This window comes from Periplaneta americana, chromosome 9, assembly GCF_040183065.1.
Source record: "Periplaneta americana isolate PAMFEO1 chromosome 9, P.americana_PAMFEO1_priV1, whole genome shotgun sequence".
NCBI classification, from domain to species: domain Eukaryota; kingdom Metazoa; phylum Arthropoda; class Insecta; order Blattodea; family Blattidae; genus Periplaneta; species Periplaneta americana.
In genome coordinates, this window is record NC_091125.1 from 89,593,655 (window position 1) to 89,619,412 (window position 25,758).

At 34.9% G+C, this 25,758-nt stretch overlaps 1 protein-coding gene across 3 annotated transcripts in view; it reads left to right on the forward strand.

Moving 5' to 3' along the window:
- Window positions 1–24,963, forward strand: part of LOC138706214 (uncharacterized) — a 195,504-nt gene extending 170,541 nt beyond the window's left edge. For 2 of the 3 annotated variants that reach the window (XM_069835249.1, XM_069835247.1), the window contains exons 3-7: window positions 3,302–3,412; window positions 7,156–7,293; window positions 7,721–7,818; window positions 9,487–9,652; window positions 18,610–24,963. In XM_069835249.1, coding sequence (XP_069691350.1) covers window positions 3,302–3,412; window positions 7,156–7,293; window positions 7,721–7,818; window positions 9,487–9,652; window positions 18,610–18,719 — 623 coding nt within the window. In that variant the 3' untranslated portion in view covers window positions 18,720–24,963. Of the gene's footprint in view, window positions 1–3,301; window positions 3,413–7,155; window positions 7,294–7,720; window positions 7,819–9,486; window positions 9,653–13,173; window positions 13,340–18,609 lie in introns of all 3 variants that reach the window. The other variant, XM_069835248.1, reaches the window with a different exon arrangement.
- The last annotated feature ends 795 nt before the right edge of the window (window positions 24,964–25,758 follow it).

The window sequence follows — 25,758 nt, forward strand, 5'->3', positions numbered from 1 at the left end:
TGTTGAATTGAATGACAACTTCGTTGTAACGGCTGTGGAATTGTCTCTCAGAAACACATGTTCCATGCTGTACCAAAGAGCCATACTATGTATATCCTTGTCGTACATTTTATGATATAATTTTTCTTTGCTGACTATTGTAGGCTATACTAAATATGTGAAAAAATAAATAAATTCCATATATGAGTGTGAGTGCAAACATCTAAAACATGAATCCTGTATAAAATTTGATTTGTAGTGGCTGTATCTTTAATCTATACTGTTATAATAGCATTCTAATTGAAGAGTCCACTGCAAGAATGATGGATGTCGCTTTCTTGTCGAAAATGGACCAAACTCTCAATGCATAGTTTAAGACATATAGAATGTACATAGAGAGTTACATGGCATTAACACTGATTGTCATTGTCCAGTAATGATCGGAAAATCACAGTTAAGCTTTGAGCGCTGAGCATTTCAAACTTTCAATTGCTTCTTCTGCAAAATGTATTCCAAATGATATCCATCATTCTTGCAGTGGACTCTTCAATTATATTTAGTTACGTTAAAAATAATTGTATTATAATCACTTCAAAAGTCATAATTTCTGTAAATGCACTTCAAATTCTTACATAAATTTCATAACAATATGTAGTCTAACAACTTCACCTTTCTAACATAATTTGTTTCGGAAATTTGTGCATTATATGCAAATTTATCAACATTTATAATAGTGAGCAAAAAAAAAAAAAAAAAAAAAAAAAGCACTATGCAGCTGAAGTTTTGTCTCACTCGTATAACGCTGTAAATATTATTATTTTTTTTTTTTGCGGATTTACAGTTTAAATATTAGAAAACTTATTATTTTTTCCCACGCGTTCACATACACGTCGTCTTAAAGTTTATATTAAAATGTAAGTTACTGCATAACTTTTGAAGTGAGTCTTGTGTTATACTGCGTAGAACACGCATTCATTTCATGCGTACCTGACTTAACTTTCATTCTGTAATCTGATTGTTTGCATACTAAAAAGAAAATCATGGGAAGAATTTAGAAAATTTTTGGCACGATATTGACGACAATATAGCCGTAAGGGCTGTATTGTGTAATAAAATTGCGTGAGAAAAAGGCACATGCAAGTTGTAAAAGAGAAAACACGCCTCGACATCGCTACTTTCTGCTCCATATGTTGTTGGAAACCTGTTACGTTTATTTATATGCGTAAGGACTTCAAAAAATTTTGGCAACCTGCATATTGATGTCGCTTTCATTTCAACTGTGATGTTGTGCCTTTCATTTGTGACCAGTGACTTGGAGGCCTTCAACCTGTCTCGACCTACAAGATTTGCTTCTGATATATCTAAATCAGCTTTTAAAGGAGCTGTTTTAAAGGTTGTAACAATAGCTCAGTAACTTAGCCAACGATCACTTATCAAAGACAATCATATTTCAGCCCTGAAAAGACTCTTTGAGATTATGTGGAAAGTAGACCTAGGCCTCTGAGAATATATGTTAAATGTTATGTTTTATTTAACGACTCTCGCAACTGCCGAGGTTATATCAGCGTCGCCGGTGTGCCAGAAATTTGTCCCGCAGGAGTTCTTTTACATGCCAGTAAATCTACTGACATGAGCCTGTCCCATTTAAGCACACTTAAATGCCATCGACCTGGCCCGGGATCGAACCCGCAACCTCGGGCATAGAAGGCCAGCGCTATACCAATTGCGCCAACCAGACCGACTCTGTGAGAATATGGCTTCTGGTTTTTCCATTTATATTTTTATCATTCCTTCTCTGTTGCAGTATATTCATATTACAGTGTCTTAATAACATCGTCAGATAAAGAATTACCGTTTAGTGTTTACTATCATCAATTCGTGGTTACACGAATCAAAGTAGTTTCTCGGCCTTCCTGATCAGTTCTTTCTTCATCCATTATTTCTAGCACAGCTTCATTTCTTATTTTATTTCTTTCCTAGGTTTTCTTCATTTCTAAGGTGAAAGACGAATTCTCTGACTACACTTGCCATGTATTGTCTATTACAAATTCTGCTTATGAAGTTGATATGTGTCATTAAATTAAATATTTAAACTAGTTGATTGAATAGTAAATTTCATTTGGAATAGCCTAATTGGGAGACTTATTTCTTGCAAATGCAGGAAGCTTTTTCGCTGTAAGTATTTTCAGATATTATTCGTTTGTTTATTTGTTCATTATGTTTTTTATTTATTATGTTTTATTTATACATAATCTAGGATATCCATACCCCTATCGGTGTTTACCACACGGTCATACCTACTTATTCCTTTCGACCTAGCAGATGAACTCATGATGAAACTCCCGCACATAGGGCTAGCACCACACCAAACCTCCATTTAAAACAAAATTAAACATGTCACTGACAGCGGGAAAAAGTGACAGGGGATTTATGAAATCCCATGGATTTAAGGAATAAATAAATATTCCACAGGCAGGATGGGTATATCCTATTCAATGATTACATGATGGAGCGAGACTGACCGTGTGAAATGACGAAATGAAAAAATGGGGAAATGAGAGGAGAAATAACTGAAAAAATACACAATCGCGCATCCTTGCAAGATATTTTGGAGTTGTGAGGAAGAATTTATGCGAGTTCCAAGCCCGTTGGCCACTTGTCTCTCTCCGTTTTTATTCTTTCTGGTAAAGAAGCTTAAGCGAATTTTGAAGGAGAAAAGCTAACCTGGAGACAAGTTAAAGAGAATAGGGCAACCGTACAAAGTGGAAAATAACGAGGCACAAAGTTCATCTTACATTTGTTTCCATGGGAGCACAAGTGACGTCAGAATAAACCTTTCATGTCAAAAAGTTGCAGTTTTTCTCTCCTTGTAGGTCGAATATAGACGTTTCTATATCTTGGCGAAATTCCAATTCATGACCGTTCTTTCACGCAGTTTAACAGTCAAATCTTAAGCGTTACATAGATTTCTACGGAGGCTAGGAACCCTGAGAGTTGTGCACGCAATAATTAGACCGTATAAAAGAGTCTTGCATCAGCTATGTTGTCGATGTTTATTAAGTATGAATGGGGGCTCCCAGAAGTTCTTCACGCTGTTTATTCTTCTGCGGGTGTATTTTTATTGGTGTGTGTGTGTGCGCGCGCCTCTCTTCATGTCTATGCGTATAGATCAGTTTTCTTATTATAAGAAAAGGACTTGAAAATGTTTACCATTCAACCATGTTTATCAGTTTGTCACGTCAGAATATGTCAATTTTGTTGTAAGATATTTCATACATTCCATTGCACAAACTAAAGTATACGTGTTTTCTTCTTGTTACAGTTGAGACGTACCTGAGTCCCGTGGAAACGCACTGCAACAACATCGACTACTACCTGCCAGATGTGGACAACGTCACGAAGCAGTTCACAGACGACGAGATGGCCAGACTACGTGAGTAGAAGTGGGAGGGATTGTATTGACAGCATCTCTTGCACTGTTGATATGCTATTTCTTATTTGGTTCCTCCACAGACACAGCGTCATATTTGTCAAAATATTCATTCAGCCTTTGTGTTCAATGCCCCCCTTTTAAATCTACTCACTTTGTTAATTTATGTTTTGGTCCGCAGCTTTCATGTCCACTACGAGTAATTCCATATTCTACATCTAAGCCACTTAGCTGGTTAGCGGCCACCAAAATGTTAGATAACCCATTCAAAAGTTATACGTCTTGGATTTACGACAAAGAGAGCAAATAATTCAGAATTATTACGTAAACAAAAATGAAAATAACATAGCAACAGTGCTGTAGTTGGGCCGATACGGGCGTCTAAAATAAAAACTCTCTGTTACCGTACCGGAAAAAATATAGACTGGAAAATATATTAATTACGTTTAAATAACTTTAATAGCTATTCGAAAAACATTTTTATTTTGATATATGGCGTAAATGTAGCGGCTGACATCTTATATTCTTTGCTTAAACCAGGGGTGGGCACCAAAAGCGAATTCTTCTCGCTCACGGGGAGCCATATGACTTCTCTTCAACCTTTTTCTTCCCCTCCGAACTCCGGGCAGCGTTGATTCCGTGACGGATGAATATTAAGCGTCTCCGTTTAGAGTTTGGATTCGCTCCCGGTGGCTTAAACGCTTGTCCATCCGTCGTTTTATCGAAAAGCATAGTCTGGCACTTCAGGAGTAGTTGTGACTTGTCAGTTTTAAGCTTCCATACCGCTGTCGTATTTATATAAGTAATTAACACTAACTTTATGGCATGGCACCTCAAAAAATTTGCTAATTTCAAAACTTGCGTAGATGCCTTCGCATAACACTAATTTTATGATGCGGCGCCTCAAGAATTCTGCTGCACTGATTCACTAATTTTAAAACTTGCTCAGACGTAATGCTAGCAGTTTGCTAGAGGAGGGAGATATTGTTACTTTTCGTGCTTTCATGAATCTTGAGTCTAGTTACATGTTATAGATTCTATTCCAATTTCAACTAAAAAATGTGAATGAGCATTACTGTAATGAGTGATATCTGTAAGAAAAGGAATACTCTTCTAGTAAAAGAGTTCTTAGGCTTTTGTTCCTAAAAAGTGTTGGGCCACCAATGTCAGCATTTAATTTCTTACCTAATATGAAATTGTGGCTGCGATCTGGAAGGAGATCTGCAGGGGAGATTGCATGACGAAGAAGTAACCTTGAAAAGAAGTGCGGTACTAGTCCGTATGGAGTCTAGTCTGACCAAGGAGATTTCAACAGTATCTCCTCAAAATTTGTTTCAAACTAGCCTACAGCACTACATAGCAAATATATTATCTGAATGGCATTAGCTGTCTTCTCAAGCTCTATGAAGATGCTGAGCTACAATGAAATTAGTAAAAGATATTATATAGCGGTACTTGGAGGAAATCCAAACGCAATATTGCATTTATAGTACATTAATATTGCAAAATTTCCTTAGCAACGATCTTACTAAAAAAAATTCCGTATTGTATCAGCGATACACTGGCACGTAAACCACTTTCGGGAATAAAACTACAGTTGTTGTTGTTGGTGGTTTGAATGTTTTATTTTTGTTTCTGTTTACAAATGAAAAGTATGTATCTATAATAAGAGAGGTGGTTAATGTAAGGCATGCGATCTATTTTCTCTTCATTATGAAGCGATACCCCGAAATTAGTCCCAGTCAACAACAAATTCTTCACTGCGGCTCACTCAGACTATGTCGTACGTGTCTTGTACCATTTCAATAACACAATACTCACGATCACAAATCAAACGAGTGGTTGCACAGGCATAGCTGCTCTCGAAGCCGAGATATTAAGCTGAAAGAGACCTCATTGCATGGCCAGCTTAGGCACAATTTCGGCACGATCATGCCGTGGAGAGGGGATATGGGTCATTGGGCGTCGTTATATGTTACATTGGATCGTGGCCTAACTACCTAACTACTAATAACATTAGCATTCGGCTGTGGTTGTAGTGTTGATGCAGTAAGTATTTGAAATTCTGCCTACTTTTGTTTCACCGCGGATTTCGGAACTGGTGCTAATACTCCGTGCGGGAAAGACATATTCTACGTCATAATTGACATTGCATCTGTTATACATCTTATAATTATAATTTTATTTTGGGTCCTCCGGAGTTATGGGCCTTATATTATTTGGACTTCTTTACCATGGACATCATTTTGTGGATGTTAAAGTATTGAACGTGAAATAGTGGACATTCCAAATTATTGACATCAGTCTGTGTTCCTCTTTTTTCATCTCGACAGAGAATAGCAGCACCAGTTACCGTATTCTACGTGATTTAAATGTATTAAAAACCTAAGATAGTCCATAGTTTCAATTCTTTTTATGTCAGAACTGATGTGGTCTATAGAAAGTGAGTTTTGTGCTGCGAAGATCGATTTTGACATTTCCATAGGAATACTCCTTTTATCATCTCATGCAGAAAAAAAATAGTTTGTCGTGTTATGTCATTAGTCGATGTAAAACGATTTTTCCTAAATAGTGGACTAATTGTGTTCAAATTCAGTATCTACGGCTTAATTTATTCAGGTATGATGCACACGAATTATACTAGTTTATATTAAGAAAACTGGCGACTGTTTATTTGCAAACAGACAATTTTTTTCTTGCGTGTTGCCTACTTTCTTTTTGTACTAAGCGAAATAAACTTAACAAATGAAACGGCACTCTTTTGCAGGTGTCAGTGAACAGATTGAAACAAACGGTTGCACGCAAGAAGTTCTCATAGTAAACTGAAGTCACAGATCTTTATATTTTTGCAAAAAGAAATTGTTTATGTTTACTCGTTTCCTTGCTGGAGTACAAATCAGTAACTAAAGCACTGCGTTTTTTTTTTCTCGGAGGTATTGCCCGACTAAAATATCAGTCATATAATTTTGTTTCGCAGCATTCGACTCGTATCCTACCTAAAAGCATCTATACTCATTTCTTGTCACACTCTACGAAATTTCTTAGTACATTAAATCCAATATGAAACATATACTTGTACAATAACTATGGCGTAATTAATCCACAATTTTATTATTAACATCTACTTCTAAATTGAGATGTGGCTATTATTGTTATTATGTTACTGTAATTGTTATTATTGTTATTATTATTATTATTATTATTATTATTATTATTATTATTATTATCGATTATAAGTCTCGGATATGTGGGCCTAATCTATAACTCGAGATGGAAACGAGATTTTGGTCAAGCATTTTTATGTGAACATCTCGTTTATTCTTACGTTCTTAATGAGTTGAAATATGAAGGGTTCAGAGCCATAATGGGCCAAGCGCCATTTATTAAAAACGGAGAAAGCAAGGTTTAAAGTTAACTGAATATAATAGTTTAATGAAGATTGACATGTCATTTAGTTTTAATGTTCATACTTTATATTACTTGCTATATGTTTTTATTAAATTATTGTAATTACTTAATTTTAGCCATTGTTTTCTTCGTTTTAATATATGGCGCTTGGCCCACTATGCCTCTGAAACCTTCATATAATATATGATAATAACGTTTCTGTAACCCAAAGCCTTATTTTAATCAAACAGTAACTGATCCCAGCTCTCTGATAACCTCGAGCATTAGGCCTATAAGTTCCTTTCCCAGTTACCTGACAAATTCCTGAATTGTATTCCTGCATATTTCTCTTTGGACAGATATGGGCCGTTCGATGATAGCTCTGTTTATTGTGGCGTTCTTCGCTGTATTTGTGGCCTTTTGGACGGGTGTCGCTGGATGCTGGCGCAGATCTCCTGGCAACATAACCTGCACCGCCATTTTGATGCTGCTGGCATGTGAGTAGGCTACTAACAGTTTTGAAGTTTTCACGTTGCTTTGTCCATATGTAGTTTGCTTTGAATCTACTTATTTAAGAACGCATAGGTATGTGCAGCACGTTACATACGGATTGTCTGATTGTTACGAGCTATAATTTACAGGACAGTTTCTGAGCAAAACTTAATGAGTAGGAAGTTCATATGAATATATAGTATGCCCATAACTTGACTACGTGATTTTGAGATCAATTTAATAGAGTTACAGGCTTAATTAAAATTAATTATTTAATATCGTTAACTTCTACTGTTAATGATCAATTCTGTCTCTTTCAGATTCTCTGTGCCGATATAAATCTTACAAATGAGTTAAAAAGTTTACCTAAAACTAAGTAAAACGTATTTGAAATATTGCACTGAACTGAAATGTGCTTACTGACTGTTGCAGGTCTTCTAAGTGCGGGAGGAATGGGGCTGTGGCATGGAGTGGAATACTACGAGAAAGAGAAAGTTGTGGGAGAAGAATTCTACCAGAAATGGAACAATGTGAGTACCCTCATAATGTATGCGTAGGTCTTTAGCACATGTGCTGCATTAGCTTTCAAGAACCCAGCTCATTATTTTATTTATTTATTTAATTTATTTATTTATTTATTCATTTAACTTGTATATAGACCTATTTGTTTGTCCGTATTTTCATATATCCATTATATTTTATCTGTTTATTTATTTTATTTTATTTTAGAAATGGAAGCAAGTACCAAAAGATCCTATGTCGTAAATTTAGACACGCAGGCAAAATTACCCAACTGTTCCTCGCAACATGTATTTTTTTGCAGACAGATGTCTCCGCATGCCAACTTCATGACTGAAACTGCAAAAAGTCTCTAATATCACCGCCGTCTTAAAATACTCGTCTATTGCATAGAAATTTTTTATCAATATAGCAGGAAAAAAATAAGAAAATAGGATGCTGTAGAACTTACACTTCACAGCATTTAAGAAACCTACCATTATAAATGACTTCGTTTGAGATTGCATACTCTAGGTACTTTGGTTTGTTAATTTGCAGCAGAAATTCGGGCCACAGTCAGCACAATTGATAGCTAATGCGAGTGATTTTCCACAGCAATAAGACAGTTTATAATAACATACTCGTATTATGTTCCTATAAGACAGTTAAGACAAACTTGTCGGCCAAACGGTCAGCATAGGAAGATGCATAGAAATTTGTCCACAAAACAAGGAAACTGACAAACGAGAAACAGCTGGCCAGAGCCGAGAGCTTAGACCCCTCTTGATAAAGAACAGAGTACTGTATTTCACTTGTCTTGTACGAGGGTTGGAGCATAAGTCATGGCAGCTATTTCACTTTTCAAAGTTAAGCGATGATACCAGTATCACAAGCTGACGTATATCGTATGACAGTATGTGGTCGCGTCACTGGATGATAGTGTGATGTATTGTTATCTCACAGAAAATAATGTGAATTCAGTTATGAGTCGATTGCAGTTCCTTGCATCCATATAATGTATGCGGTCGCATCACTAAGGGGATGGCATGTGATATGGTAATCACACAGAGGGCGATATTACGTGTAGTGAGTAATGCAGTTGTGAGTCGACTGCTGTTCTAAATGAATGTGACCAGATGAATTTTTAAGGGTGAGTATGTGTGCTACAATGTATTCCAACTACCGTAACAAACACGAGTAGCATGATGTTTGATCGCTACCCTAACCTATCCTGCCCCATTAGTATAAATATTACCCTTTCAAGTAGCATGATGCATTGTCATTTATTGATGTTTGATAGTTACCATACCCTACCCTACTAGTACACATACCCTGCCCTTTCATTTGCATATTTCAAAATTTCAAACCGCACCAGCATTCTCTCTAAAAAAAATAGTTAACATGACATATGCCCCAACCCTAGTTTGTTTTTAATGAGACATTTCTGCGGACCACCTAGATTAAAACTGCAGAGTCCTCTAAGAGACACACCAGGAAACGAATAGAAGGAATTGAACGTAATAAAGCCCAAAGGTTCTGAAAGAAGACAACCATGATAAATAATTCGTACTTTTAGATTTCCCTCATAGCCTGACAAAAAGGAAGAGAAAAATCCTATCTCTTCAGTTTAAACATCTGTAGTTGGTGAGCCCTTGGATTGCCATGGCAACACGCTGGCACTGTTTGCTGCTAATGTGTAGGTGCTGCGAGAGGAGACGGTGATGTGGTACGACTGGTCCTTCATCCTGGCGTGGATCAGCGTCGGGTTCTATCTCATATCCAGCACGTTGTTCTTCTGTGCCGCAGCCTGCCTGCGGTCGGAGCGTGAAGCAGAAAAAGCCAAGAACGTGCAATACATTATGCCAGGTCTGCTGCCAGGGAAAGAAGCATGACCCAGGCATGGTGATGGACCTTGTGTGACAAGTCTCTTGTCTGTCCCACGGCACTTCTTACAGTATGCTATATCAGTGAAAATGGGCAATACAGTTCTTTTAGAAGGGGAAGGTTGTGTGAAGAACCATCGAGTATTATTTATTTAAATACTTTTATGTTAGCAAAAGTGCTAGAATATAGGAAGATTCTTGTTGAAATTGCTAAACTGTGTGCAATGTTCATCATAGCCATCGTCGTCATAATTAGCTCTCTCGTGATTATTGTTGACGTAGTCATCATGAACGTAGTCATAAAAGTTAACTTTATAGTGATTAGGCCTATCATTTATGTCATCGTCTTCATTATAAAATTTTCAACATCGTCATCACCATCATCATGGTTGCCGTTAAAGTTGCTATCATCATTATGATCATTAACGTCATCGTTATCATCATCATTATTGTCATTAATGTCATCAGCATCGTTATCATCGTCATCATGATTGTCATTAACGTAATTACCTACCGGTATCATCATCACGTTTATCATTAATGCTCTTTTTTATCATAGTAATAATATTGATTGTCGTTAACATTATCAGAATTTGAATTTATTCGTCATCATGATTATCGTTAATGTTATCATCATCATAATTTTCCTTAATGTCATCATCACCGTCATTATTATTGTTAACATCATAATGAATATCATTAACATCATCATGATTATTGTAATCATTACTGTCATCATGCCATAATTATTATCACCCTCATTGTTATTCCCATCATTAACAACGCCGCCATTGTCATAATCGCTGTCATCATTACTGTTGTCATTCTCATTAGTCCTCATTCCTTAAAAAACTAAATAAATCTTCTCTTGCCCTAACTTCAGTGTAATTCAATTTAATTATTTTATTTTTATTTCATTTTATTCGTAGGTATTCGGAAGTTAAAAAGAAAAACAATTTATATTCCTTTCTCGTCTGCCATTAATTTGCAATTTTATTTATTTTTTCTTTATTAGTCATTAATACTGAAAACGAGCAACGTCACTTTATCATTGTGTAGTGTTCTTATCCTTCAATGAGAAATTCACAAGTACTTACAAATGCCACAGTTTTCAATTCCAGCAAGAAAATATTAGCTTCTGATTTTGATTTGTTTTTCTTTATTTGTAGAATTTGTAAGGGACGATAAGCTTAGTAGTTCACATGTACTGAAGTCAACGGGATGTGAGATTTGTGCACATGAAGTCCCAGTTTCACCATGTCTGACTAGTCGTTATGCTGAATAATGTCATAACACAATATTATGATTGCAACATGTCTTCCTGTCTTGTCTGGTTCCTCCCCTAATTAACAAGAACAAGTATTCACCCCCTGTCGTGCATCTGACATTAAATTGTATTGAATCTCATACTACTACATACACAAAGTACTGGAGAACATAGTCATTGATGACAAATGAGACTGCCTGAATATTAAATAGACGTAAGAACTCACAAATAAATGCTAACGCAAAAAGACATTGCAGGGAGTGACATTAATACAGATATAAATTCCCTGCAATATCTCCCTTGTAAAGTCTTACAGCTACTTTATATATACCCCCCCCCCCAAAAAAAAAAAGAAGTATGCAGTACGATCAAGAACATCTAACTCACTACTTAATGAAAAATGAAAGTATGAAGTGATTAGTTTTTCAGCTTATTAGTTTAGATAAGATATTCAAAGTCTATATTGATAATTTCTGCAAACTGTGTTCCGAAATAACCTGAGAGTTTGAAGGGTAATATGTGCATGTATTACTTCTGAGAAGATCATCTTAAAAGTCTCAAGAAATACATAAAGTGATTGGACAAAAACACATACAAAATAATTACGTATGCATGATAAAAATGTTAACCTAAATCATACAAAAGCCTAGAGGGAAGAGAAACTCAATATAAATCCAGAAATAACAAAAGAAATAATTATCATTAAACTTATATATTAGATGGGCTGTGAAAGAACATTATGGTACATCTACCTTTTAATTGCTATAGATTTAAAGGAATATTTAAATAGTTACAAAGCTAGGTTCTAGTAATAAGAGATTTCCGACTAGAAATATCCGATTCTAGTTTAAAATTTGCGATTTTACATAAAAAAGTTACAATATTACTAGTCTAATAACTAAAATTCTACAAAGAAACTATATTATAAAGCAAAATTTAAATATTAAAACCGAAAATTTCCTCTTACAGACAGTATATTTATTGCAAATTGAGGATGTCACAATTTTTACTTACAGTAAATCAAAGTGATAAAATTCTTTAAAAATTATTGTTCTAGTTTTATTTCATATTTTATTTGCGTTTGAATATGTGTTGAAAGATTTAGGGATAGGCCTAGCAATTTTCTGTACTTGATAATGTACAGTTTTCTAAAACAAGCATGTGAAAAAGTCATATTATATTTAGGAACAGATTTTCAAAATGAAAAAGTAGTATGGCATTAATTTAAGAAAATATTTTGGAAAGAATGTAATTCCGTCTATTTCCTTCAAAGAATAGAGGATATGCAGTATTAACGCTCAAAATGATACCTGTACTATCAAGTTATTGAGCAGCTTGAGAGGAGATAACTAATCAACACAATTAATAAATTAATTGCAAATCTATGTTCCTTTGATGATTACCAGGTAAAAATATGACTTTACAGACTTCTCTTTTTAAATGGTTTCATGATATGTGTTGAATAATAATTAGCGTGGTTTTTAATAATAAGATATTGCATAATTCTGCTGCAAGCAACTAGAAGTTACAGTACTGACTTCCAATCTGAGATATATAACTGAAATTTCATAATAAACTTAATTAAAAATATTTCTACCTCTGATTGAGGTTCTGGCTGATATGTACAGTACAGCCATTATCAGGCAGTACATCTTACTTGACGATATGTATCTGAGGAGGAACAATTGTTTGTAAACATCTGGAGTCTAGCTAGCAATGTATGCAAGGAGGGGAAAGGAACTGGCCACCCTACCCCATTATCTCCTGACTTAGTTGGCTGTTGAGTGATATTTATTGGTGTCACTTTCGAGGTTCAAACCTATCTTCTGACAGTTGACTAAACAACAAAAATATTTTTTGATTTCCAATTATAAAATGTAACTTCACTTTCATTTTTTGTTTGTTAAAAAAGGGTTGAGTGAACTGCATACTATTTTTTTTTTCGAAAACTATATGTCAATAAAGAACAAACAAACTTTACTCAAATTTAACAAATAAAGTTCATTCCTGTGTTAATCCATTAGACCGAAAACACTAAAGGACGCAGACATGACAGGGGACATGTAAAAACGCTCATTGCACCATGGCTCTTCCTGGCTGAGGCTAATCCTCCCAATAATAACAATGGTGTCTACACAACAACAGTTAACACTTGCTTTGTTTTGTTTTTATCCCATAATCTCTTACCTTAACCCTTGTTCCCAACCCCTGCTTTATCTAACCCGAGCATCTCGCAGGTTCTGAGGGAAAACTCAATCTTTTCTTACGATTGGTCATACATTGTGGCTTGGATCGGTGTTGGCTGGGCGCTAGTTTCCGCCATCTTGTTCTCAGCAGCGGCCATTTGCCTCAGAGGTGAACGGGAGAAGGAAGAAGCAATGAACATGCAATATCTAATGCCTGGTAAGAAAACAAGGTTACCAACATTGTTACCTCTACCATTAACATATTTTGTAACAAGTAAGTAAAGTAGATCTTATATTCTGAAATATTTTAAAATGCAATTGAATCAGGCAGTTGAACAAGAGGCTAAGTCCTTAGAATCTTTAGAATCTACTTTCGGAAGGATTAATAAAAACTTACCTGAAATAATATATCGTGATTCAGAAAGATCTTTAACAGTTTCACAATGTAATTTTGTAATGAATTGGAATGACATAACATAATACCAGAATGGAAAGCGCTATTGTCCAAGTTTCAATTCATGGTCATATACACTCAATGTGGGTATCTCTTGCCACATGGTACACATCAATGCGATAGTCGAGTTCCTGCCATACACAGAGGTTAGCAATGGCAGCTGCAGTAATTTGTTGTCACATCTCCGGCAGATCTCTTTACATCCGTGACACATACACAGTATCCTTACAATACCCTAAGTCTGGAGTTAAGTCTGGTGATCATGGTGGCCAGTTGTAGAAATCTAGATAATTTTGTGCTGTATACATCCAAAAATGTTGGTTCATGTACTGCACCTTCGGAAATCATTATGAAAATGTGGGAAGGTGGGAATTTTGCTGAAACAGGCTATTGTCTTCGTCTTTCTCTAACTGTGAAAACAACCACAGATTCAGTATATCCAAGTAGCCCCTGCCTGAGAGAGTTGCATGTTCGAATTACCAGCCATGCACAGTACAAAATTACACTTGGACATTGTTCTTTCCATTCTGGTATAGTATGTTACGTTATTCCAAATCTGTGCAAAATGATGCCATTGTGAAACTGTAAAGATCTATTTTAATCATGGTGTACATTAAAAGTGCAGTTGTTTTGACTCAATGAAGCTAGAAGTAATTTTTATATATGAGAGTAAAGTGTTGATTAAAGAGACAATGCATAATCTATAGTCTTGAGGTGTAGAGGGAAAACGAAACGATTTCCCGTGGAAAATGTCATCTGCTAGTGCTAAATTTTATTGATAGGATCTCGAAGATAGTAGATACAGCTAAACTTGTTTTCGCAAATCAAGTGAGTTGTAAGTCACTTTGTATACTAAGCATCATTTGTATGTGTTAAGTTATTACCACTGTTACCATTGCATTATTACTAAATACTTCTTTATAGTCCTTAATGTATACTGGTAATTACTTTAAGGTTTTGTAGAAATTACGAGTCATTGGTGTAGTTGAGGGGTAACAAACTGGACTCATGCTTTGAAACTGCACTTGGGTGTGAGTGCGAATCCCACTTAAGGTACATTTTCCTCGGTGCGACTATTGCGATGATCGTTCAACGATGATCGTGCAACGATAATCATTGAGCACTATTTCTTTGTATTTTCTAGAGTCGCGGCAGTCACTCGGAGGAAAACAGCTCCATAGAAAATACAAAGAAATAGTGCTCAACGATTATCGTTGCATGATCATCGTTGAATGATCATCGCAATAGTCGCACTGAGGAAAACGTACCTTTAGGCTGATGATTACCTGGTTTGCTTTTCCCATGATTTTCCCTAACTTAAGGCGAATGTCAGGTAATTCCTTGGTGAATTCTCGGGACTGAACTCGCCAAAAACTATTTCGCTATTAGCACTTTTACAGACACTGGATGTTCTCGCTATTGATAGAGCATTGTTAAAAATACCAAATAAATTATGAAAATCTTGTCACTGTATGACAACAGAGCTTCGACTGATGGCAACAATATATCATTGTTCCTTCAAAGACTTTCAGGAAGAATATGGTACTATATATTTTACTGGGGATACCGGGTACACAGAGAAATTCTTTCATTTCCCACACTGTTTCACTTCATATTGCTTGTTTGGTAAAAATTCAAGATCTATAAATACTATATATTATACAAGTTATGACTATTTTGTGTATAGCTTCAGTAATAATTGTCTTGCTTATCATTATTGATAATGTCAATGTCAGTGTCACTGCAGATAGTGGAATATATTTTGTTAAGTAAGCGAGGTCTGCTTATTTTTGTAAAATGATTAATTAGTTTGGTGTCGGGAAATAATTATTATAATCCACATACACGACGGTACATGCAACATGCATCTATTTCACTTACCATATTTTAATCTTATCCAGTGATGTCATTCAGCTGGTTCACATCAGTTCGTCCAAACAGCTCTTTAAATTTTTTTAAATTAAAAGTAGTAGCATATTTAAAGAAAGGAAGACATTAATTCAACACAAAATTATCTGACTTTTTCTTATCACGTAAATAATACTATATAATGCTAAATAAACGCCAATACAGTTCGAAGTGATATTATGTTGCTACTTTCTGTCCAAGTGTGCAGACAATCAGAACAGGAATATGATGTCTGCAATCTTGAAATCCATCTGCAATTACTTCGGCAGTCATCTAATCCTTCCAATTCTAATACCGCATACACAACCATGAAGTGTAGTATTTAGGAACATAATTTAAAAAATAAATGGACTTTCAACTACAAAATACACTACTAAGAACGCTAACAAGAAACTTCGTTTTCCTCTTTTTAATATCTATCCTAAAATTTTTATTCCATTTAAATACAGAAAATTATTTTTTATTAAGAGTATTGGCAATTCTGAATGCATTATTGGTCACTGGACTGGTTGCGTTCAGTATCATATTTTAAGCTCTGCTTTTGTTTGAGTCTATTATCTAATAGTCTGTTCACATAGAACAATCAGTATAATACTGTAGTGCAATAAACCATTAAACTTTTCTGTCAAGTTTTTTTTTTCTTTCAATAGTGTTGGTCCAAGAAAAGTAAAATGAACGATACAGTGGTTGATGTTTCGGAAAGTGAAAAGTTCAATAAACTTAATAGTGAAAGTTATATCCATATATGCAGATGCAACTTCGAACGTTACAAACAAATTGTCGGTGTGTTCAGATATTCAAAGTTGGTGTTGTGATAAAATTACTCTACACACAATTATGTAATAGCATGTTGCATTGCAATTTTCCTTTATTTGTAGTCGGTTATTATTACTGTATTTAATAGATTTGATATTAAAATGATGAAATTTTCGGCCATTGGCAGAGAGAACCTGTTGTTAATTTAAATGGCACCACTGGTCATATTTTGTCTTATAATTAATAATAGTATTAGTAGTAGTAATAATAATAATAATAATAGTAATAGTAGTAATAATAATAATAATAATAATAATAATAATAATAATAATAATAATAATAATATGATATATGAAGAGTCCACTGCAAGAATGATGGATGTCACTTTCTTGTCGAAAATGAACCAAGACTGTCAATGCATAGCTTAAGACATATAGAATGTACATACAGAGTTATATTGAATTAACACTGATAGTCATTGTCCAGTAATGATTGGAAAATCACAGTTAAGCTTTGAGCGCTAAGCATTTCAAACTTTCAATTGCTTCTCCTGCAAAATGTATTCCAAATGACATCCATCATTCTTGCAGTGGACTCTTCATATATGATATATGATATATGATATGATGATGATGATGATGATGATGATGATGATGATGAACTAGATTTATGTGAATGGTAAAGTTTCTGAATAATTTTCATGAAATGCGACTTAACACTTATTTAAAGGTCTGATTCGATTTGTTTAAGGTTTTAAAAGTTTTCTATAATGCATTAAAGTAAGAAAGTTTATTGTTACAAATGCTGAACTCACAAAATTATAAAGTCTTTATACACGCAATATAGAGGGGAATGTTGGTCACCAGTAGCACAACACTACACAACTCATGACACGACATGACGTGACTTGCTATATAGATCTGTCATTTAACCCACTCTTTTGGTTTGATGTTTTTATTCAGTGAAATGAATTTTTGAGAATTATGTTACTCTACCCAAAACATTCAAGAAAATTTTACATACAATTTATAAAAATTTTTCATTAAACGTTGGAAAAACAGTTTCAAAATGCAACTGGAGATAATATAAGTAAGTAGCTTGTTATTCAGCTTTCATTTCCACTAAAAACAGTCCAAATGAAGCCATTTCAAAATGAAAACTCGAAAAGTTTGTGCCATAGTTGCCTGATTAAAAATTATTATACATCATAGTATGGCGATGATTTAATCTTTCTCGAATGAAGTAATTACAAGCAACACATTTGCGTAATATGTAGTAGTATTTTCATGAAGTCAGATTTCAAGAATTTCATAGTCCATCAGGCATACGAATGTATATGGTACATACATCTTTCCTCGTTAAATGATCATCTTTTCATTTTAAATTGTGAAACTTGCAGCACAGAGACATACTGACTTGTGAGCCATGCTTATGGTGGATACTTATTAAATGAATTGTCTTGTTTTGCACACCTAACACATTGTGAATGGAACACTTAAACAGGGTTATGAAAGTAATCTGAACTAACACAGTAACAGTAACAATTGCAGTTTTTGTGAATTTATTTATCTATCATTTTTATATTAACTTTTCTATTTTCACTGCTTTGTGTTTTGTGTTTGAAAATTTGTAATCGTTGTGTCTATTTTATTGTTATTGTGATATAGGTACCTATCATGTCCCCTCCTTTATTTGGATAATCAATTAGTCGATTAGGTGGTGAGTTATGTAGGCCTAGTTAGTGAGTTAGGTACGGTATTTAGTCAGTTGGCTATGTTGGGTAGGCCTATAAAGTTAATCGGTGACTTTTGTCATTTGATCAATTACATGATCTGTTGATTGAAATCGATCGATCAGTCAGTATTTGATTAGTTTGTTAATTAACCTTTTACCATATGTATGAAGTTTTTTAGTTACCTAGTAATTACTGGTACTTAGATTCGTATTTGGTTAATTGTATAGATGCAATTGGTTCCGTGGTTGAATTTTGGTTAGTGAACAAACTAAAATATAGTGGAAAGTGGCTGATTTCTTTTGCTAAGCGCTTGACAATTCAGTAATTGGCTCAAAAATTAATAATGCGATTTTATAATAGAATTTTTCTGCTTGGTTAGGTAACTATTTAATATATAATACTTTACTTAACTTTGTTAGAGAGTTATTTAGTCATAAGTTTAATTAGTCAGTTATTGTGTTATTTAATCCGTTCATTAGTTCTTTGGTTACTTCTGATAGCAGTATAATGGGATAATTTTTAAGAAAGAAGTTGTCTTTTTGAGAACTGATTCTCTGTAGAAGGGCCACCATTTCTATATAGAGCTACAGTACTATTAATATAACGTATTGACCATTTTGACGTGTTGTTACAGTGTACCCACAGAAGCAGCAGTATGCATATGCGGCAGGAGGTTATCCAGCACCTGCTGCATACCCTGGGCCCTACTACCACGGCTCCCAATATGGACCCTACAACTACTAGTTGCAGTACTCTGTTAGGAACGAGATGAACACGAGGTGCTATGATGTGCTGGTGACGCTGAAGCTGTTGAAATAGTCTGTGACACTCAATAAACACACAGTTTATAATAAGAAACCTGTTTTAAACTGTTACTGATGGCAGAACATTCCAAGTTCTTCTAGGTTATAATTATACGAAAATCAATTTTAATCGTACATTACATTGTTGATATGGTAACAACTAACAACAGTGGTTGTCAAGTGACTGCCTCTTAGTGAGGTGATCTCTTAAGTCAAGTGACTATTAAGACAAGCCTCACTGTGCTCAAAGAACTGATATTTTTTAATGCTCAGTTATATTGAGTATGTTAAACCTTAACTAAAACAGAAGAAGGAGTACAATACTGTTAATGCTGCTACCACTATTACTATTGCTGCTACAACCACCACCACTGTCACTACTGATGCAAGTACAATTACTGTTAATATTTCTAATATTACTGCTACAACTACTACTGCCACTTCTACTGACGTTGTTACTGTTACAGTTATAATTGTCACTACAGCTGCTATAACTACTATTGCCATCACTACTGCTACATCTACTATTGCCTCCACTACTGCTACAACTACTGTTGCCTCCACTACTGTTACAACTACTGTTGCCTCGACTACTGCTACAATTACTGTTGCCTCCACTACTGCTACAACTACTGTTGCCTCGATTACTGCTACAACTACTGTTGCCTCCACTACTGCTACAACTACTGTTGCCTCCACTACTGCTATAACTACTGTTGCCTCCACTACTGCTATAACTACTGTTGCCTCGACTACTGCTATAACTACTGTTGCCTCCACTTCTGCTATAGCTACTGTTGCCTCCACTACTGCTACAGCTACTGTTGCCTCCACTACTGCTACAGCTACTGTTGCCTCGACTACTGCTACAACTACTGTTGCCTCGACTACTGCTACAACTACTGTTGCCTCCACTACTGCTACAACTACTGTTGACTCCACTGCTACAACTACTGTCGACTCCACTGCTGTCACAACTACTGTCTCTACCACTACTGCTACATCTACTGCTTTCTCCACTACTAGTATAACTACTGTTGCCTTCACTGCTGCCTGCCACAACTACTGTTGCCTCCACTACTGCTACAACTATTGTTGCCTCGACTACTGCTACAACTACTGTTGCCTCGACTACTGCTACAACTACTGTTGCCTCCACTACTGCTACAACTACTGTTGCCTCCACTACTGCTACAACTACTGTTGCCTCAACTACTGCTACAATTACTGTTGCCTCCACTACTGCTACAGCTACTGTTGCCTCCACTACTGTTACAACTACTGTTGCCTCCACTACTGCTACAACTACTGTTGCCTCCACTACTGCTATAGCTACTGTTGCCTCGACTACTGCTATAGCTACTGTTGCCTCGACTACTGCTATAACTACTGTTGCCTCGACTACTGCTAGAACTACTATTGCCTCCACTACTGCTACAACTACTGTTGCCTCGACTACTGCTACAACTACTGTTGCCTCCACTACTGCTACAACTACTGTTGCCTCGACTACTGCTACAACTACTGTTGCCTCGACTACTGCTACAACTACTGTTGCCTCGACTACTGCTACAACTACTGTTGCCTCGACTACTGCTACAACTACTGTTGCCTCCACTACTGCTACATTTACTGTTTTCTCCACTACTAGTATAACTACTGTTGCCTTCACTGCTGCCTGCCACAACTACTGTTGTCTCCACTGCTGCCACAACTACTGTTGCCTCCACTACTGCTGCACTACTGTTGCCTCCATTACTGTTACATCTACTGTTGCCACCACTACTGCTACATCTACTGTTGCCACCACAACTACTACAACTACTGTTGTGGGTGAAGTAAGGTGAATGTGTGTTTTATATTTATTGTTAATGAAACGAACGTTGCTGATCATGGTCATGGAAACTAGAGTCTATAAAACATCTGCTGTTGCCTCCACTACTGCTACAACTACTGTTGCCTCCACTACTGCTACAGCTACTGTTGCCTCCACTACTGCTACAATTACTGTTGCCTCCACTACTGCTACAACTACCGTTGCCTCCACTACTGCTACAACTACTGTTGCCTCCACTACTGCTACAACTACTGTTGACTCCACTGCTACAACTACTGTTGACTCCACTACTGTCACAACTACTGTCTCTAACACTACTGCTACATCTAATGCTTTCTCCACTACTAGTATAACTACTGTTGCCTTCACTGCTGCCTGCCACAACTACTGTTGCCTCCACTACTGCTACAACTACTGTTGCCTCGACTACTGCTACAACTACTGTTGCCTCCACTACTGCTACAACTACTGTTGCCTCGACTACTGCTACAACTACTGTTGCCTCGACTACTGCTACAACTACTGTTGCCTCCACTACTGCTACATCTACTGTTTTCTCCACTACTAGTATAACTACTGTTGCCTTCACTGCTGCCTGCCACAACTACTGTTGTCTCCACTGCTGCCACAACTACTGTTGCCTCCACTACTGCTGCACTACTGTTGCCTCCATTACTGCCACAACTACTGTTGCCACCACTACTACTACATCTGCTGTTGCCTCTGCTACTGCCACAACTATTACTGCTACTTTTTCTGCTTGTCCTATTTTTACTTTAGCTGCTACTGTTACTAAGTGACATTAAAAATCATTTTAGGACGTTGAATTTGAAAATTAATATATTCTATTCTTATTAGATAGTAATTTTCTCCGTAAGTATGAAAATTTGATTTTCTTGTAATCTCTACCCGATGCTATTCATTCACTTCTTTGTGAATTTTTCCCTAATCCCTTTTCCCCAGTGTTTTTGTAAGCATTTCCTCAGCTGATATTGTCTTCTTATGACTTATTAACAGTGAACTTCCCTTAGTTTCTATGAAGTAAATTTTATACTCAGAATTTACTGATAAATACCGTAATGTTACGAATTTAAAGAAAGTGATTGTCTTGCATTGAGTTCTTGTTTAGCGAAACACAGACTTTGTGAATTTTCTAAGTGACAATCAACAGCTTAATAAATGAATGTTGTCATTTGATCCCAGCAATATGTGTTCACGAATTAAACAGGGTGAACATTGTGCTCTCTTAATATCGTGATGTGCCTTCGTGTATGTACAATTCATCACCCAGCTATTTACATATTTCATATCATATCCAAAGATTAACAAACGAAAAAAAAAAAAAATCTGAAATGATGATTCAATAGCACACTGTTTATATCAGTGCTAGAGTATGAGAAACAAAGCAGAAATGCTTGAGAATGGATTTTTATCAGTGTCAGTGTTTTTGTTTTATACATAACAATAAAAGCATTGCATCACACAATATATCGGTATTGCTATGATTTGAGATTGTCGGAGAGCAAGGTCCTAGCAAGAATAATATTACGAAGATAGCACGTTGAACAACGACAAGAAATAAGCTAATTAATATTATACTGTTTGTAACTGGGACCTGGATGCTCAACATCTTAATTTTTCTTACATTTTTGCTACGGACTGTTTGCTCATACTGCCGATTTTACAGAAAGTAAGGTGAATGTGTGTTTTATATTTATTGTTAATGAAACGAACGTTGCTGATCATGGTCATGGAAACTAGAGCCTATAAAACATGTATAATAATATAATTAAATTACGTAAAACTTTAATGTCATTCATTTCTTCAATACGAATATTAAATAAAATATTGTGTTACCAACATCACTCTACTATGAAAGCAAGTATTAGATGTTTTAATAGAATCAGAACGTAGGATAATTAATGAAAATCGTGAAAACAAAATGCACCTATAAATATCTCATTAATTATAAAAATACTTGTTAACTGTAATTGTAGGGGAAAAACAATGTGGATCTATATCGAAACTGAGCCCAAATTAGTGCAACAAATAATTAGTAGAAACAAAAAGTTTTTTTTTTAATTTAAATTTTATTTTATAAATCATCCAGATCCTAGTTATAAACTAACATTGAAATGTAATTGTACAAATTACATGCTCCAAGCTCAAGAATATTTTAATATTATTTAATTTTTAGTATTCTTTTTTTCTTTCTTTCTTTCTTACTTCCTATTGTAAACATAACTTCATGAAATGGAAATTTTCCAAGATTTTCTGCCTGTCAGAATGTGAACTTCTCAATATAATGTACTGTGCTTGCACGTCTAAACACAGCAAGGTGCTTAGAAGATGATACTTAGGTATGGTATTTAGATATACGATTACTGTAATAATATTTATGTTTAATCAAAATACGATAATAGTTTTACTCTAAATTATTATGCTTCATAAGATCCTTATAGAAATGTTTATTATTATCTTTCATTGCACCTTGAAGCTGATGCATTAATTTACACAAAAAAATGTAGTGTTTTTCTTGCCTCTCATTTTTAATTATTAGCCTACAATTTTTACTCCAAAACAAACCTCTCTGTAATGAAGATTCTTGTAATATAAGTTTTATTGTATTGTAGATTTTAGTGTAGTTATAATCAATTAAGAGAGTGAAAAGGAAAACGTCACTCGTAAAAGTTCCCTTCTGGCAGCTACCATATATAAATTATTTGTATTGAAGCACAAGTGTGAAAGGTGTTGAATGTGTTAGCTTCCGTTTCCATTTCGAAAAGTGTGAGAATGAAACGGAGAGAAAATAAAAAAAAATGGAGGCAGAAATCTCAAACACGAGTCAATTTTTGAAAAAGTGATATTATCGGACTGAATTTTATTAAAGTGAACGTTAAAAATTAGTAACATTTTCGGAAAGAAAATTTAAGTTCATAATTTCATTTGAAAATCTTAATCCTTCGTTATGAAACATAAATCAGATTAGTAAAATCCTTGTCTGATGATTTCACTTGCTATGAGTAAACTCGCGACTTAGTTTTTAGTGATGAAATTTTAAAGTTGGGTTTCTTTGCAGTCTGCTCCCAATCATTGTAAGTACCTACTTACATCACTTAACTCGTTACTACTGAAATGTATTTCCATGTGTGTGATTACATTTTTTTTAGCTCCCCTCTCTTTCTTGCACAACGCTCTTCCAAAGTTTTGTTAAAGAGAGGTTTGAGTGTAATATATTGCAGCATTGTATGACTGATGTGCAGGACTCTCCCCATTATCTATTTAATCGCAATGTCTGGAATCTGGTATAGTCGCTCATATAGTACAAAGTGAAGAGCAGTTTTTATTATTACAAAAGAGAGAGAGACATTCTCAGAGTAAATGTTGCAATAACATCGTGGTTTAAAAAGTGATTTGCAATGTAGTTCATATACTTGTACTGAATTTATTCGAATAAGAAACCTCATCTCATGTAAGATCCACTTTTATTTCGAGAGTAAATATAAAACTTTTCTTTCCCTATTCATATTTCAGATAATCTTTTGTAACACCTGACTTTTACGACAATAAAGATACAAGTGGAATATATATTCGAATAAATGCGATATATAAAAGTTAAATATTTGTATCTAGCAAATGACTGCCCTTTTATAGCTGGATTCTGATCGTTTCACTCTTATTAGAGGGTATGTAAAGTGTAAGGAAGAAGTCTTTGTTTTTAAGAAATGTCATATTGTGCGACTATGCTGGACTACTGGTACTAATAATACAATAATTATCAATAAAATTAATCATATTTTATCTGTAATAAATTTTTCACACACATACGTGTTAGAATATTTGCGTTTCAAAGCGAAACTTGAGTCAATAGAATCATAATTGATTTTATTTATTACGTTTATGTGCAAAGTTATCTTTGTCAAATAAAATAACAATAAAGCAAACAATTACAGTACGAGCAAAAATAATATTTATATAAAAATGTGAGATATTACGGAAAAATCCTAAATAGAACACTCAAGTATGGCATTGAAGTGTTCCTGCCAGACTTTCCTCGTGAATCAGAAAACTGAGATGTTGGAGAGAGTTCTGTTCTATCCCTACCGCAATCGTGATTGGCAGGGCATATATTTTTTGCATCTCTTGTGATACAGGGCTGAAGAGTGGACACTTTGCTTGGAGTGTGAGTCTTTGTGTTGTATATGTGTTAATTATCAGATTTTTTTAGATATGTATACATTTAAGAAACACATTTTTACCACATTCGATATATCTTGTTACGTTTTATACTCTTTTTATTTCTCATGTATGCATTGCATAATTAAAGTTTCCATTTTGTACATAGGTACATGATGTTGTTTGACTAAATGGAGTTCCCTGGTTACCCACAAGATCATTATTACCTCGCTACCTGTATATATAACGGACATACCCTGCGAGTAATGAGGTATCTGTTACAGATAGTAACAGTATATTCCTACTACAAAAAAGAGTAATTAGGTGCCAAATCTAGGGAATCATGTAGGACTATTTTCAAAAAGCTACAAATAATATCCATGACTTGTCAGTATATTTTTTCATTAATGATCTTCCTCATATGTAATCATGAAAACTTTGTAACTAATTCAACAGTTCATAGCATAAATACGCGTCAAAAATGACTTTCATACTCCATTGGCAAGTCTATCATGCTATCAAAAAGAAGTGCATTATATGGCAGTAACAATTTTTAATAGCCTCCCTATCGATATAAAAAATGAAATTCAAAACATAAGATTATTTGGAGCCAAATTAAAGGAGTACAATACTTAATTTTTCACGCCCTTCTATTCTGTATGTGAATTCATAACATTCAACAACGCTTCATGGAATTTATACTAAAACTATGTGTTGTAGGGTAAACATTGGTAATTTCGTGATAATTTCATGAAAACTAATTTAAAATGCAAATGTGTAAATATATCCTTATTCCGATTTTTTCATCTAAAAGACGATAACTTGCTGTACAAATCTGGAGACATAAAAGATTGGATATGTTCTTAAATATGTGCCAAAAACTACTTTTACAACTTAAGCTGAAAGGTTGGTTATTTCGTGATAACCTTGGTAATTTCGTGATATTGCATTGATAATTTCGTGAGAA